Source organism: Oncorhynchus masou, chromosome 31, assembly GCF_036934945.1.
Source record: "Oncorhynchus masou masou isolate Uvic2021 chromosome 31, UVic_Omas_1.1, whole genome shotgun sequence".
Taxonomy (NCBI): Eukaryota; Metazoa; Chordata; class Actinopteri; order Salmoniformes; family Salmonidae; genus Oncorhynchus; species Oncorhynchus masou.
This window is the reverse complement of record NC_088242.1, coordinates 41,187,849-41,202,130: the sequence shown is the minus strand read 5'-3', so window position 1 is coordinate 41,202,130 and position 14,282 is coordinate 41,187,849. Positions and strand designations below refer to the sequence as shown.

General features: G+C 43.0%; 1 protein-coding gene across 2 annotated transcripts in view; it reads right to left on the bottom strand.

Annotated features, from left to right (window-relative positions):
- The window catches only part of LOC135523946 (netrin-3-like), a 106,223-nt gene that overhangs the window by 70,405 nt on the left and 21,536 nt on the right, over positions 1 to 14,282 (bottom strand). For both annotated transcript variants that reach the window (XM_064950980.1, XM_064950981.1), the window contains exon 2: positions 1,007 to 2,183. In XM_064950980.1, the coding sequence (XP_064807052.1) occupies positions 1,007 to 2,078 (1,072 nt within the window). In that variant the 5' untranslated portion in view covers positions 2,079 to 2,183. The remainder of the gene's footprint in view (positions 1 to 1,006; positions 2,184 to 14,282) is intronic.

Below are 14,282 nucleotides of genomic sequence, written 5' to 3'. Positions count from 1 at the left end.
TGCTGCAGAGATGGTTTCCTTCTGGAAGGTTATCCCATCTCCACAGAGGAACTCTATAGCTCTGTCAGTGTGACCATTGGGTTTTTTCTCACTTCTCTCGCCAAGCCCCTTCTCCCCCGATTGCTCAGGTTGCCGGGCGGCCAGCTCTAGGGAGAGTCTTGGTGGTTCCAAACGTCTTCCATTTAAGAATGATGGAGGCCACTTTGTTCTTGGGGACCTTCAATGATACAGAAATGTTTTGGTATCCTTCCCCAGATCGGTGCCTCGTCACAATCCTGTCTCGGAGCTCTACGGACAATTATTTCGATCTCATGGCATGGTTTTTGCTCTGACATGCACTGTCAACTGTGGCAACTCATATAGACAGGTGTTTCCCTTTCCAAATCATGTCCAATCAATTGAATTTACTACAGGTGGCCTCCAATTAAGTTGTAGAAACATCTCAAGGATGATCAATGGAAACAGGATGCACCTGAGTTCAATTTCAAGTCTAATAGCAAAGGGTCTGAATACTTATGTAAATAAGTTTGTCATTTGCAAAAATGTCTAAAAACCTGTTTTCGCATTTTCATTGTGGGGTATTGTGTGTAGATTGCTGAGGAAAATGTTTTATTTAATCAATTTTAAAAGAAGGCTGTAACTTAACAAAATGTGGAAAAAGTCAAGGGGTCTGAATACTTTCCGAAGGCACTGTATAAGCATGCTGATGTCATTGGCTTTGAGATACCGAGTCAGATCTGCCTTTGTGTGCCCATGTCACTGATTTAAGTGGGCAAAGCTGATGGCATCTCTTTGTAAAACCATACTAACATTATGAATGCAACTATATTAGGAATTACTATGTCTATTTACTGTACACATACCTGCTAACCAACAAGGGTCAACAATAAAGAATTGATCCCAGAAATAAATAATGGAAAATAAGAGAGTGAAAAGAGTGGAAAAGCGCAGAATCTAAAAGAAGAATCAAAACAGATAGAAAATGCTGAATAGACCTGGGACTCACGTAAACACTCGTTGGCCTCGCGGGCGCTGGCCCTCTGCCACGGCCGGTCGCAGTGGAAGGGCTTGCAGTGGTCGCACTCGGGCCCCTCCGTGTTGTGTTTACAGTCGCACACCAGCTTGCCCTCCTTGTCCTTGAGGCAGCGTGAGGCGTGCCCGTTGCACTTACACCTCCCGCCCACCTGGAAGTCCCCCACCGCGTAGAAGTACGCCGGCAGAGACGTGGACGGCACCATTGGGTCCTCGTCCGGCTGGCCTCCCCCGCCTACTCCCGCCCCTTCTCCTGTCCCTATTTCGCGGGGCAGCTGGGGCCGGCTAAAGACCACACAGATGTCGGTGACTGATACCCAGTCCTGGAGCACAGGGCTGTTGTCAAAGTCTTTCCCGGAGGGCCGCCCGTCCAGAGTGCTGAAGGCAATGAGCCCTCCGGAAAGTGGGTAGAGGTCAGTGTGGCCATCGGTACAAAGGGCCTCCTGCTCATTCTGCTTTGTGATGGCCGCCTTGTTAGGCCGGTTGTACATGCGCCGGCACTGGGACGAATAGTACTGGTAAGGTGTCCAGCTCTTGCCGTAGTCCATGCTCTTGTAGATTGCCAATGACTCTGGGCGGGGCGAGCAGAACTGCAAGCTGACGTAGGTGATCTCAAACTTCTTTCCCAGCGACAGGGTGAGGTTGACGTTGTTTGGCGAGGTGTGCAGATTCTCCGACTGCCAGCAGGTGAGGTTGTGGGCCGAGTTGAGGTCGGTGAGGTAAGAGGGCGGGTGGGCACGCCATGGGTCCGCTGCGTCACAGATCTGGCAGGTGCGCACTGAAGGCCGCTCCTCACCGTGCTCCACCATGCTACAAGAGCGCGATGACGTCGGCCAGCCGCACACGCTGGACACGGCCACCTCCTTGCCAAAGGCGGCGTTGATGAACTCGGGGATGCAGCGGCGGGCGGCGCCTGCGTCATCGTAGCAGGGATCTGGGGGTATCTGTTGCCCAGCAAAGGGGTTGGCGGCACCGTGAGGAGAGGCGGGGGAGGCAGAGCGTGCCAGGAGGCACAGTCCCAGCAAGCACCTCCAGGCTTCCCTCATTGTGCAGAGTGTCTATGCGAGGGAGTGTGTGTGTGTGAGGGGGAGTGGAAGGAGAGAATCCCAGCTCACAGACCCTTCCTTTAGGGTGACCGTGACCACCAAAATCTATGCCAAGAGAGAGAAAAGCAAGAAAAAGATCAGTGCCATCGTGGCCATAAAAGGATTCAAAGCAACAAGCAGCATTTTTGACACGCTTATTGATGAAAATATTCACAGTTCCGTAATGTAGTTATTCTCATGTCATTGTTGACACGTCCATTTGTCCCAAACACATCCAGGCATCCTATTGTCGTCAATTCAATCCTACTATATGCGCAAGCTTACTCATTTCAGCTAAATATCACATTTGTGACATTTCAAAACACATCAGAACCTTATGATGAGTAATGGAGTGTTTTCATGAACTAAAACCTTGCAAAAGAGAGAAAGATAGAGAGAGAGGAGAGATAGGAGAAGGAGGAGAGAGAGAGTGAGAGAAGGAAAGAGAAGAGAGAGATGGGGGAAGAGAGAGTAAGAGAAGGAGAATGAGAATACCATATAAAGAGAGACGTTAGGGGCCGGATTGGAGCGACTGTGCCCTGAATTTCAATGGCGCCACTCTTTCAGCACCTCCATTCAGTTTGTGGCAAGGCATTCTGGTCATGCTTCAGTGGTGCACGCGTCAGAAGTCACCCAATAATCCCCCCCCCCCCGTTCAAAATATGCAGGCAGAGCCATCAGCCGCACGTAACCTTAGCCAATACCCAATACAATAGTTAATAAAAACTTTGACCTAAAAAGTAACTAAATAGGACCAAGTAATGTGCCTTCCTTTGGAGGAATTAACCACTTATCATTCTCAATCCAGCTCTACAGAGTAGGAATAACTAGCTGCACACTGTGTTAAACACAATATAGTATTTATTTCCCCACTTGGCAATTGCAAAGTTATATGCCTATTGAACATATACCATGGTAGCTGCTATATGTAGGCTACGATGGCGCCAATGTGTTCTTTACAGATTCCATTGGCAGAGCTTGCTGTAACAAAGCCATTGGTTTGGACTGAAGGTTCTCTATAAATCTCAGCGTTGACATGCACACTAATAATTCAATATGAAACTGATTACGGCAGTAGTCAGAGTATGGAAATAGGCTTACTCTGCTCGTCTTAAATCGGCGTAAGGTCAAAATCTAAATATACCGATTAAAACATCTGGTTTTCTGAGCAATAGAATGATTAGGACGCGTAAACAGCTTCAAATGTAGTTCCAGTGGGGTGTTTGATCTGGACAAGCCGTCCTCTTGTACACCAGTAAAGGGAATTCAAAAACGGAAAGTATGCATCTTCAAAATGGTTTTCACATACAAGCTTTATTTCCAACATGGTCTCTGTTATAGAAAGTCACTGTGGTGGCAATTTTCTGCATATATCAAAAGTCCCATCAAAAGTCCCATCAGCCTGATTTCGGATGTGTGAGAGAGCAGAGATGTGGGGCAGAGAGAGAAATGAGGGAGAAAATCCACAGATCAAATTTCCAAATTGAAATGTTCCCAGATATCAACCTTTATTCAGCCACTCAAAAAGTCAGCCAGATGTTCATTGCATTCCCAATGTTTTCAACGATCTAAAAGAGCAACCAAACTCCAATGGGAAACAATGGCTGGTTTTTGGTTTAGCTGACACCTAAATGTGTTATCACTGCGCTTACAACCACTTAAAAGCACAACAAAGTTCTGATAGGAATACAGAGTCAGATATGTTGTATTTATAGAACAACTTAATGCGTTACCACTGTGCTTTATCCAATAGCAACACCAAATGACCTGGATTGCAGAGGATATTACATTAAAAGTACACAGTGCAAGTGATCAATGCTGTTTGAGATTCTGCACTGATTATTATAGCAATTGTAAAAATCTCCAGACCTGTGCCCTTTGCATGCTTTCTTGAACAGGCACACTTCCTATGATTACCGTAAAGCTTAAATGAATAGCCTGGGCATGTATTTACTTAAATCACTTAATACAACAGGCGCGTATGAGAGCCAGGCTTCTATTGGGGCCAGGCATCCATTTCCTTATTAATGCGCACAGCTTTTGCTCATTTGCATAGTTAATTGTTTAACTCAAGCATTCACTTCCAGCATTTATATACATTTCTTCATTTCCTGCACTAATCTGTTATCATTTACTCACTGTGTCACATTTATTTTGTGTTAGTATGCCTGTATAAAAAAATGTAAATAAGCTTCCTTGACAGAATTACTATTCTCCTATGACTGCATTTGTCAATTCTTACTTTCGCCACTAGAGGAAGATCAGATGATTTCTAAGGGTCTGTACTCCCGAAGTTGTTCTTGTTTTTATGCTTGTCAATTAGCTAGCAGCTCTCAGCTGTTAGCAGCAAATGGCTAGCAGTTTCTAACGTGCGATAAAAACGGATGATTGCCATCATTTTATCTGAGTCATTACTGAATGATTTAATATAACAAAATCAAACAAACCCCTAACAAATCATGGTAATTCAGAGTAACCTCGTAAACAATTCATTTACACCTAGCGATTGTTTAAAACCAGCATTTATTTTCTGAATGTGTGCCGTTGCCCAGCCATTAACCCTTTGACGTGTACGATCACGTATTTGTGATTGTTGTTGAGGGGTCCTTGCAGCGTACGATCACAAATATGTTACTGGAACAGTAGCAACAGAACGTATGATGCAACAAATGCGTCAAAACAGCATTGTTGTCAAAAAGCATCTAAACAATGTTTTGTACTGATGGGAAATAAAGGGCTTCACAACTTTGTTCCTCAATTTCACATTTTATTGTAATGAACACGAGGGAGACAGAGAGCTGGTTTCAAGTGCAGAGTGCTGCAGGTGTTTAATGAAAGGGACCATAGGAGGAGGGAGGTAGCTGGGTCCAGGGGCAGGCAGAAGGTCATACACAGTAGGTCCAAAAATGGTAACAGTACAGGCAGGGAATAGGCAAAAGGCATCGTGAGTGAGGCAGGCAAAAACTATCATACACGGGAGGAGAGAAGGATGGGGAAAAACAGAGCTCTGAAATTGTGTCTCAAAGCAAACAATACCTCACAGTGCTGGGGTGCAAGGAACTGAACTGAATAGTGTGGGATGATGACATGCAGGTGTCTGAACAGGCGATTAGAATTCTGGCGATTGGGATCTGGAGAATGAGCTGGAAAGTGGGCTGCGTCTTGGGGATCAAAGTGTTTGGGAGTGTGATTTGGACGCAGACGTTACATTTATTGTAAAATATAAATGCCATCTTCATCATCCAAGCATCACATGGAACACATCCACAGCCAAACTCATTCCATAAACCAGTCCAAATAACAGGTTGCGCGGACAAAAAAAAATAAACAGAAGTTAGCAACCTAACAGCTAGATTTGTTTACAATGTACCACATCTGTGGTGAGCACAAGGTACTAATGTAATGTTGTTTAGAAAAGAGATCCGTGTCAGCTAAGCTAACAGCAGCTAAATTCTTCACGAGGGTAGCCATGTTTGTTTATGTTTGACAAGCGAAAACTCCCGAATCCCAGAATGCCATTTTAAAACGCAAATGAACTATATCAAAGATGGCTGCGCCCATTGTCAAAAAATATGAACTTAGTTTAGCAACTTCTAAGCATATTACAAACCTTCAATGTACTTGCTACAGTGTCTACAAGAACCAGAGCACATGACTTGACAAGTCATTTACTGTTTTTGACAAATCACAAAGCAAATAAAACATTATCACCTCACAGATCATCACACCAAATACAAGCCTACTGCCTAGACGTAGCACGAAAGCTAAACAGGGATGAAACCATTTTAGGTGGTTTTGTGGGGGGTTCAAGTCCATGGGGTAGAAATGGGAAAGGTATCGTGAGGGGGATATGATGCAAGAAATATTACTGTGATGGGGGGGGGGGATTATCAATAAATGGGGGGCAAACACTGGAGTTTATACGCTAAATAAAAATAAAACCCTTGGAAAGGGTTTACAATCTGATGCCGCGTTCAAAACAACTGGGAACTCAGAAATTTCTGACTTCTGACTACAGTGTATTCAAGACAACTGGGAACTCGGAAAAAAACTAGCTCCGACTCGGATATATTTTTTAATGGTCATCCACCTTGGGAACTTGGGCCTCTTTCTAGAGCTTCAACTTTCCAACCTGTAGATCACTGAGGTCATAGTTTGACCTAGTATTTTTCAGAGATCACAGTTGTCTTCAAAGCACTATAAGTCAGTCGATTGAACTATCCCTTATTATAACATATTTTGTCTGACAGACGCTTACGTGACAACCAGAATGCATTGTATGATGTCAACAAACATGGCGCCACACACAGCCAGCAATTAGCTTAGCATTAGCTCATCATAATCAGTACAACCTTCAAAAAAGTATTTTACACACATCATAGATGTCCATTACAATCTATCGGAATGCATGATTCACCACCAGTACTTGAAAACATTAAATGCATTATGATCCATACAGAGAAATGGTGTGAAAAAGTAAAAACAAAAACGCAATATACAGAAAATAAGCCACTTACTGTGACAGGAATGCATACATGTCCAACATCCAATTTGTAAGGAAAACAATGAAGGCAATGCAGGTTCCAGACAAAAAATGTGCTGTGGGGAAAAGTCTGTACAAAGCCGGTACTGACAAGAGATGCACAATGTCTTCATACTTGATCTGGGGAAACACTAGGGAAGTGATTGGGCTCTAGAAGGCTCAGTAAAGCCTCAAATATAAATTGTCACATGTTAAGGTTAGCCTACTGTAACTACAAATGTGTTCTTATGTATGAGGGTTAACTGTCCTATTGCATAACTATCACATTTTGGAACAGTGAGTGCATTCTGACATCACACGCATCAAAGAAAACTCACGCTGGGGCAACTGTTAGAGATATTTGGAACTCACGAGTAAAAAGGTTAAAAAGGGACAGGCGGCTATTTGATTTATTTGAAGTTATGGTACATAAGACATTTATAGTTACAGTAGATATTAGGGCACAAGGCCCAGATGCAGACACGGGAGGCAGATGGTTTGAGTCTTTGATATTTATTACATCCAAAAGGGGTAGGCAAGAGAATGGTCATGGACAGGCAAAAGGTCAAAACCAGTTCAGAGTGCAGAAGGTACAGTGTGGTAGGCAGGCTCGAGGTCAGGCAGAAAGGTCAGGCAGAAAGGTCAGGCAGGTGGGTACAGAGTCCAGAAAACAGGCAAGGATCAAACCGGGAGGACTAGTAAAAGAGAATAGAAAAGGCAGGAGCATGGGAAAAACACAGAGAGACAGGAAACAGGGATATATACATCAGGGATAACAAAAAACACCTGGAGGGGATGGAGACAATCACTAGGACAGGTGAAACTGATCAGGGCGTGACAGTAGACTAATATATGGCCATGGATGTGTTAGTCATTTTAGCTTGTGAGATAACGTTAAGCTATTTTCTGTATTACAAAAGTAATATTGAATTGTGTTTGGTTTGGTTTTCAATGCAACCAAATATAATTTAAATGATATCTAATGCTTGGATAGTTTAATCTGAGCCACTGGCTAAATCCTATTCTTTAAAACTTCTTCAGGATCGGTGACCCATCCACGGGACGGTTGAGCTAACGTAGGCTAATGTGATTAGCATGAAGTTGTAAGAAACAAAAACATTCCCAGGACATAGACATATCTAATATGGGCAGAAATCTTAAATTCGTGTTAATCTAACTGCACTGTCTAATTTACAGTAGCTGTTACAGTGAAAGAATACCATGCTATTGATTGAGGTGATTGAGTGTACAATTATTAACTTGAAAATGTATGAATAAAACAATTAGGTACATTTTGGCAGTCTTGATACAACATGTTGTATAGATACGCAGGATTTCGCTGGATCACTCTAAAACCTTTCACATACAGTGCTGCCATCTAGTGGCCAAAGTCTAAATTGTGCCTGGGCTAAAACAATCGTTATGCCCTTTACTTGCATTTCAAAGATGACGGTACAAAAAAAATACAAAACAAATGTATTTTTTTCTCTTTGTATTATCTTTAACCAGATCTAATGTGTTATATTCTCCTACATTCCTTTCACATTTCAAATCAAAATGTTATTAGCCACATGCGCCGAATACAACATTCCCCTTACAGTGAAATGCTTAATTACAAGCCCCTAACCAACAATGCAGTTTAAAAATATATAAATAAGAGTAAGAAATAAAAGTAACAAGTAACTGAAGAGCAGCAGTAAAATAACAATAGCGAGACTGCATACAGAGAGGTTACGGTACAGAGCCAATGTGCGGGAACACCGTTTAGTTGAAGAATTACGTACATGTAGATAGTTATTAAAGTGACTATATGTAGATGATAGCAACAGAGAGTAGCAGAGGTGTAAAAAGGGGGGGGGCATTGCAAATAGTGTGCGTAGCCATTTGATTAGGTGTTCAGGAGTCTTATGGCTCGGGGGTAGAAGCTGTTTAGAAGCCTCTTGGACCTAAACTTGGCGCTCCGGTACCGCTTGCCATGTGGTAGCAGAGAGAACAGTCTATGACTAGGGTGGCTGGAGCCTTTGACCATTTTTAGGGCCTTCCTCTTACACTGCCTGGTATAGAACTGGAACATGCTTAACACCCCAGCCATCCTATAATCTTGATGCCCTCAATCTCACACAAATTATCAATGAACCTACCAGGTACCTCCCCAAAGCCGTAAACACGGGAACCCTCATAGATATCATCCTAACCAACTTGCCCTCTAATTACACCTCTGCTGTCTTCAACCAAGATCTCAGCGATCACTGCCTCATTGCCTGCATCCGTAATGGGTCAGTGGTCAAACGACCTCCACTCATCACTGTCAAACACTCCCTGAAACACTTCAGCAAGCAGGCCTTTCTAATCGACCTGACCGGGGTATCCTGGAAGGATATTGATTTCATCCCGTCAGTAGAGGATGCCTGGTTATTTAAAAAAAATGCCTTCCTAACCATCTTAAATAAGCATGCCCCATTCAAGAAATTTAGAACCAGGAACAGATATAGCCCTTGGTTCTCCCCAGACCTGACTGCCCTTAACCAACACAATGGCATTCAGCATGAGCATCGAACAGCCCCCATGATATGCAGCTTTCCAGGGAAGCTAGAAACCAATATACACAGGCAGTTAGAAAAGCCAAGGCTAGCTTTTTCAAGCAGACATTTGCTTCCTGCAACACAAACTCAAAAAGGTTCTGGGACACTAAAGTCCATGGAGAATAAGAAGACCTCCTCCCAGCTGCCCAGTGCACTGAAGATAGGAAACACTGTCACCACTGATAAATCCACTATATTTGAGAATTTCAATAACCATTTTTCTACGGCTGGCCATGCTTTCCACCTGGGTACCCCTACCCCGGTCAACAGCACTGCACCCCCCACAGCAACTCGCCCAAGCCTTCCCAATTTTGCCTTCTCCCAAATCCAGTCAGCTGATGTTCTGAAAGAGCTGCAAAATCTGGACCCCTGCAAATCAGCCGGGCTAGACAATCTGGACCCTTTCTTTCTCAAAATTAACTGCCGAACTTGTTGCCACCCCTATTAAAAGCCTGTTCAACCTCTCTTTCATGTCGTCTGAGATTCCCAAAGACTGGAAAGCAGCTGCGGTCATCCCCCTCTTCAAAGGGGGGGACACTCTTGACCCAACCTGCTACAGACCTATATCTATCCTTTTAAGGTCTCCATTTTGTTTTGTCACCAAAGCCCCATATACTACCCACCATTTAGACCTGTACGCTCTCGTTGGCTGGCCCTCGCTTCATACACATCGCCAAACCCACTGGCTCCATGTCATCTACAAGACCCTATTCGGTAAAGTTCCCCCTTAGCTCGCTGGTCACCATAGCATCACCCACCCGTAGCACGCGCTGCAGCAGGTATACAGTGCCTTGCGAAAGTATTCGGCCCCCTTGAACTTTGCAACCTTTTGCCACATTTCAGGCTTCAAACATAAAGATATAAAACTGTATTTTTTTTGTGAAGAATCAACAACAAGTGGGACACAATCATGAAGTGGAACGACATTTATTGGATATTTCAAACTTTTTTAACAAATCAAAAACTGAAAAATTGGGCGTGCAAAATTATTCAGCCCCTTTACTTTCAGTGCAGCAAACTCTCTCCAGAAGTTCAGTGAGGATCTCTGAATGATCCAATGTTGACCTAAATGACTAATGATGATAAATACAATCCACCTGTGTGTAATCAAGTCTCCGTATAAATGCACCTGCACTGTGATAGTCTCAGAGGTCCAGTAAAAGCGCAGAGAGCATCATGAAGAACAAGGAACACACCAGGCAGGTCCGAGATACTGTTGTGAAGAAGTTTAAAGCCGGATTTGGATACAAAAAGATTTCCCAAGCTTTAAACATCCCAAGGAGCACTGTGCAAGCGATAATATTGAAATGGAAGGAGTATCAGATCACTGCAAATCTACCAAGACCTGGCCGTCCCTCTAAACTTTCAGCTCATACAAGGAGAAGACTGATCAGAGATGCAGCCAAGAGGCCCATGATCACTCTGGATGAACTGCAGAGATCTACAGCTGAGGTGGGAGACTCTGTCCATAGGACAACAATCAGTCGTATATTGCACAAATCTGGCCTTTATGGAAGAGTGGCAAGAAGAAAGCCATTTCTTAAAGATATCCATAAAAAGTGTTGTTTAAAGTATGCCACAAGCCACCTGGGAGACACACCAAACATGTGGAAGAAGGTGCTCTGGTCAGATGAAACCAAAATTGAACTTTTTGGCAACAATGCAAAACGTTATGTTTGGCGTTAAAGCAACACAGCTCATCACCCTGAACACACCATCCCCACTGTCAAACATGGTGGTGGCAGCATCATGGTTTGGGCCTGCTTTTGTTCAGCAGGGACAGAGAAGATGGTTAAAATTGATGGGAAGATGGATGGAGCCAAATACAGGACCATTCTGGAAGAAAACCTGATGGAGTCTGCAAAAGACCTGAGACTGGGACGGAGATTTGTCTTCCAACAAGACAATGATTCAAAACATAAAGCAAAATCTACAATGGAATGGTTCAAAAATAAACATATCCAGGTGTTAGAATGGCCAAGTCAAAGTCCAGACCTGAATCCAATCGAGAATCTGTGGAAAGAACTGAAAACTGCTGTTCACAAATGCTCTCCATCCAACCTCACTGAGCTAGAGCTGTTTTGCAAGGAGGAATGGGAAAAAATGGTAGTCTGTTGATGTGCAAAACTGATAGAGACATACCCCAAGCGACGTACAGCTGTAATCGCAGCAAAAGGTGGCGCTACAAAGTATTAACTTAAGGGGGCTGAATAATTTTGCAAATCCAAATTTTCAGTTTCTGATTTGTTAAAAAAGTTTGAAATATCCAATAAATGTCGTTCCACTTCATGATTGTGTCCCACTTGTTGTTGATTCCTCACAAAAAAATACAGTTTTATACCTTTATGTTTGAAGTCTGAAATGTGGCAAAAGGTCACAAAGTTCAAGGGGGCCGAATACCTTCGCAAGGCACTGTAGATCAACACCCCAGTAGGAGAAGCTGCACAGCGTACTGTTTTCTTTCTGGTAGTGGATATAACGTTGAAGATCTGATGTTGTTTCAAAGGTACAAGTTCAACATATTTTATACAAGGTTTGTATATGTTGAAAATTCGTTACAATTACGTAATCCTGTAGTTGAAATTCCACCCTCACAACAACATTGATTACTTTTCTCAACTGTTCTCCAATGTATTTTCCACATAGATTCCACATCACAATAGTTTAGAAAATGTAGTTGAAACAACGTTGATTCAACCAGTTTGTGTCCAGTGGGAAGATATGTACTGTATATGGCCAGGGGCTTTTCCTCAAAACAAAAGTCTGCTTCTACCTTGCACTTCAGTCTTGGAGGAAGGCAGACGGAGCAAATTAAAATTAGTCGAAAAAGTCATGTTCTGTACCTTTTCGTTTTGAGAGGGTCCACAGCTAGCAACTCTCAGAACACTGGATAAAGAGGGGCACTCTTTTCTGCTCAAGTTTTTAAGCCTTGACCATTTGGCCTCTCTTCTGACTGGAGGACTGTGTGTGCATGCGTGTGGTAAGAACGGAAAGAGGTGTTGAAGGACTCATCTTAATTTTAAGATTATTACCAGGAAAGTTCGAAAACAATTTTAATTTCTGTTTTCCGACAGCTTTGTCTAAGATTTATTTTGAATTTGCTTGCAAAAAAATGCATTCTTGTGAAAATATAAGAAAGTGGTTTACCTTTAATTCCCTAACAATGTTGTAGTTCTTTAAAACACCAAGCATTCAGATATATAATTTCTCTGCTAACTCCTCTGTCCCTGGAGAAGGCGGAGGCTCCATGCCAGGAGCAGGTGTAATAGGATCCACTGCTAACTTGAGCTCCATGCTCGGAGCAGACTGGATCTGAATGGCTGGGGTCGGCTGGAGCACAGTTATAGGGTGGTTATGGGGTGCTCCACCCAGGGTAAGCTTTGTTAGTAGAGACCAGGACGGCTGGCGACTCTGATGCTGATGGTGAGGGCGTTGTCATGGGCTCATGCTGATGAAGGTGCTTTAGGCTGGCGAGAGTGGAGTGACGCTGCAGGGTGTAAATCTGCAGCATCCCCCTGATGGTGAGCCACAACAGCTGGCAATGAACAAGAAGGTACTTGAGAAAGGGGACGTGAGGACTGGTCAGACTCCACTTGGTCGGGATGGGCGTCCCTTTTGGTGACCAATGGTGGTGATCTTCTCCTCGTGGTAGATCCATTTCATGTATATTTTCATTGGCCCTCCGGGATGTGCTGGGACGGGCCTGTCAAGTTAGCAGTGGATCCTATTACACCTGCTCCTGGCATGGAGCCTCCGCCTTCTCCAGGGACAGAGGAGTTAGCAGAGCCTGGTGCTCAAACCTACTTCAGCCATGTGTAACACAGGTCAACTAATGTGAATACTAATCGTTACTAGTGAGATTCCAGTAACCAATCATATTATACTATATTGCTATTGATATGTTAAAAGGGCTAAGGTCCTTTTTTCAGAATTTCCGCCTGACTGACGTGCCCAAAGTAAACAGCCTGTTGCTCAGGCCCTGATGCCAGGTTATGCATATAATTGGTACCATTGGATAGAAAACACTGAAGTTGGTAGAAATGTTAAAATAATGTATGAGACTATAACACAATTGATATAGTAGGAGAAAATCCAAAGAAAAACCAACCGGAATATTTTTTTGTTGAGATCACATGCTTTGACAATGGAACGCTATGGGTCCTATGCAATTCCACCTCCCAGATTGCAAATCCTACGGCTTCCACTAGAGTTCAACTGTCTTTGTTCAATGTTTCAGGCTTGTTTCTTCCAAAACGAGGAAGAAGTTTGAGTTTTGGTACTGGGAGTCACAGAGTTGGAAATCAGTCTGTAGGTGCACGACGAGGAGGACGCGCACTAGCTAATTTCACTTTTCTATTGAAAGTACTTCTTTCCGTATGCAATATTATAGTTTAATTACATTTTAGGATAACTGAGGATTTAATAGAAATGTAGTTTGACTTGTTTTAACTAAGTTTAGCGGTATATTTTTGGATTCCTTTGTCTGCATGTTGAATTCAAATCGATGGTGCCAACTAAACAGACTTTTTTGGATATAAAGAAGGATTTTATCGAACAAAACGACCATGCATGTTGTAGCTTGGACCCTTGGATTGCAAATCAGAGGAAGATTTTCAAAAAGTAAGTGATTATTTAATGGCTATTTGTGTTTTTATGAAGTCTGTGCTGGTTGAAAAATATGTTGATGTGGGGTGCCATCCTCAAACAATCGCATGGCATGCTTTCGCTTAAAAGCCTATTGTAAATCGGACAATGCAGTTAGATTAACAATAATTGAAGCTTTTAACCAATTTAAGACACTTGTATGTATCTAGATGTTAATATCCATAATTTGTACGATTATTTATTTGAATTGCGCGTCCTCCAATTTCATCAGAAATTGTCGACAGGTGTCCCGTTGGCGGGACGAATAGCCTTAAGTTGACAGCTATTACAAATCAGCTGTCAGAAGCTGCATGACGAGCAGGTTATTTTGAGCCAATCAAACTCAATATTCTCTTAGACCCTCTCCTAACCTCACGTTATACACCAGTTGGTGCCAAAATGCAAAAAAAAGAGAGC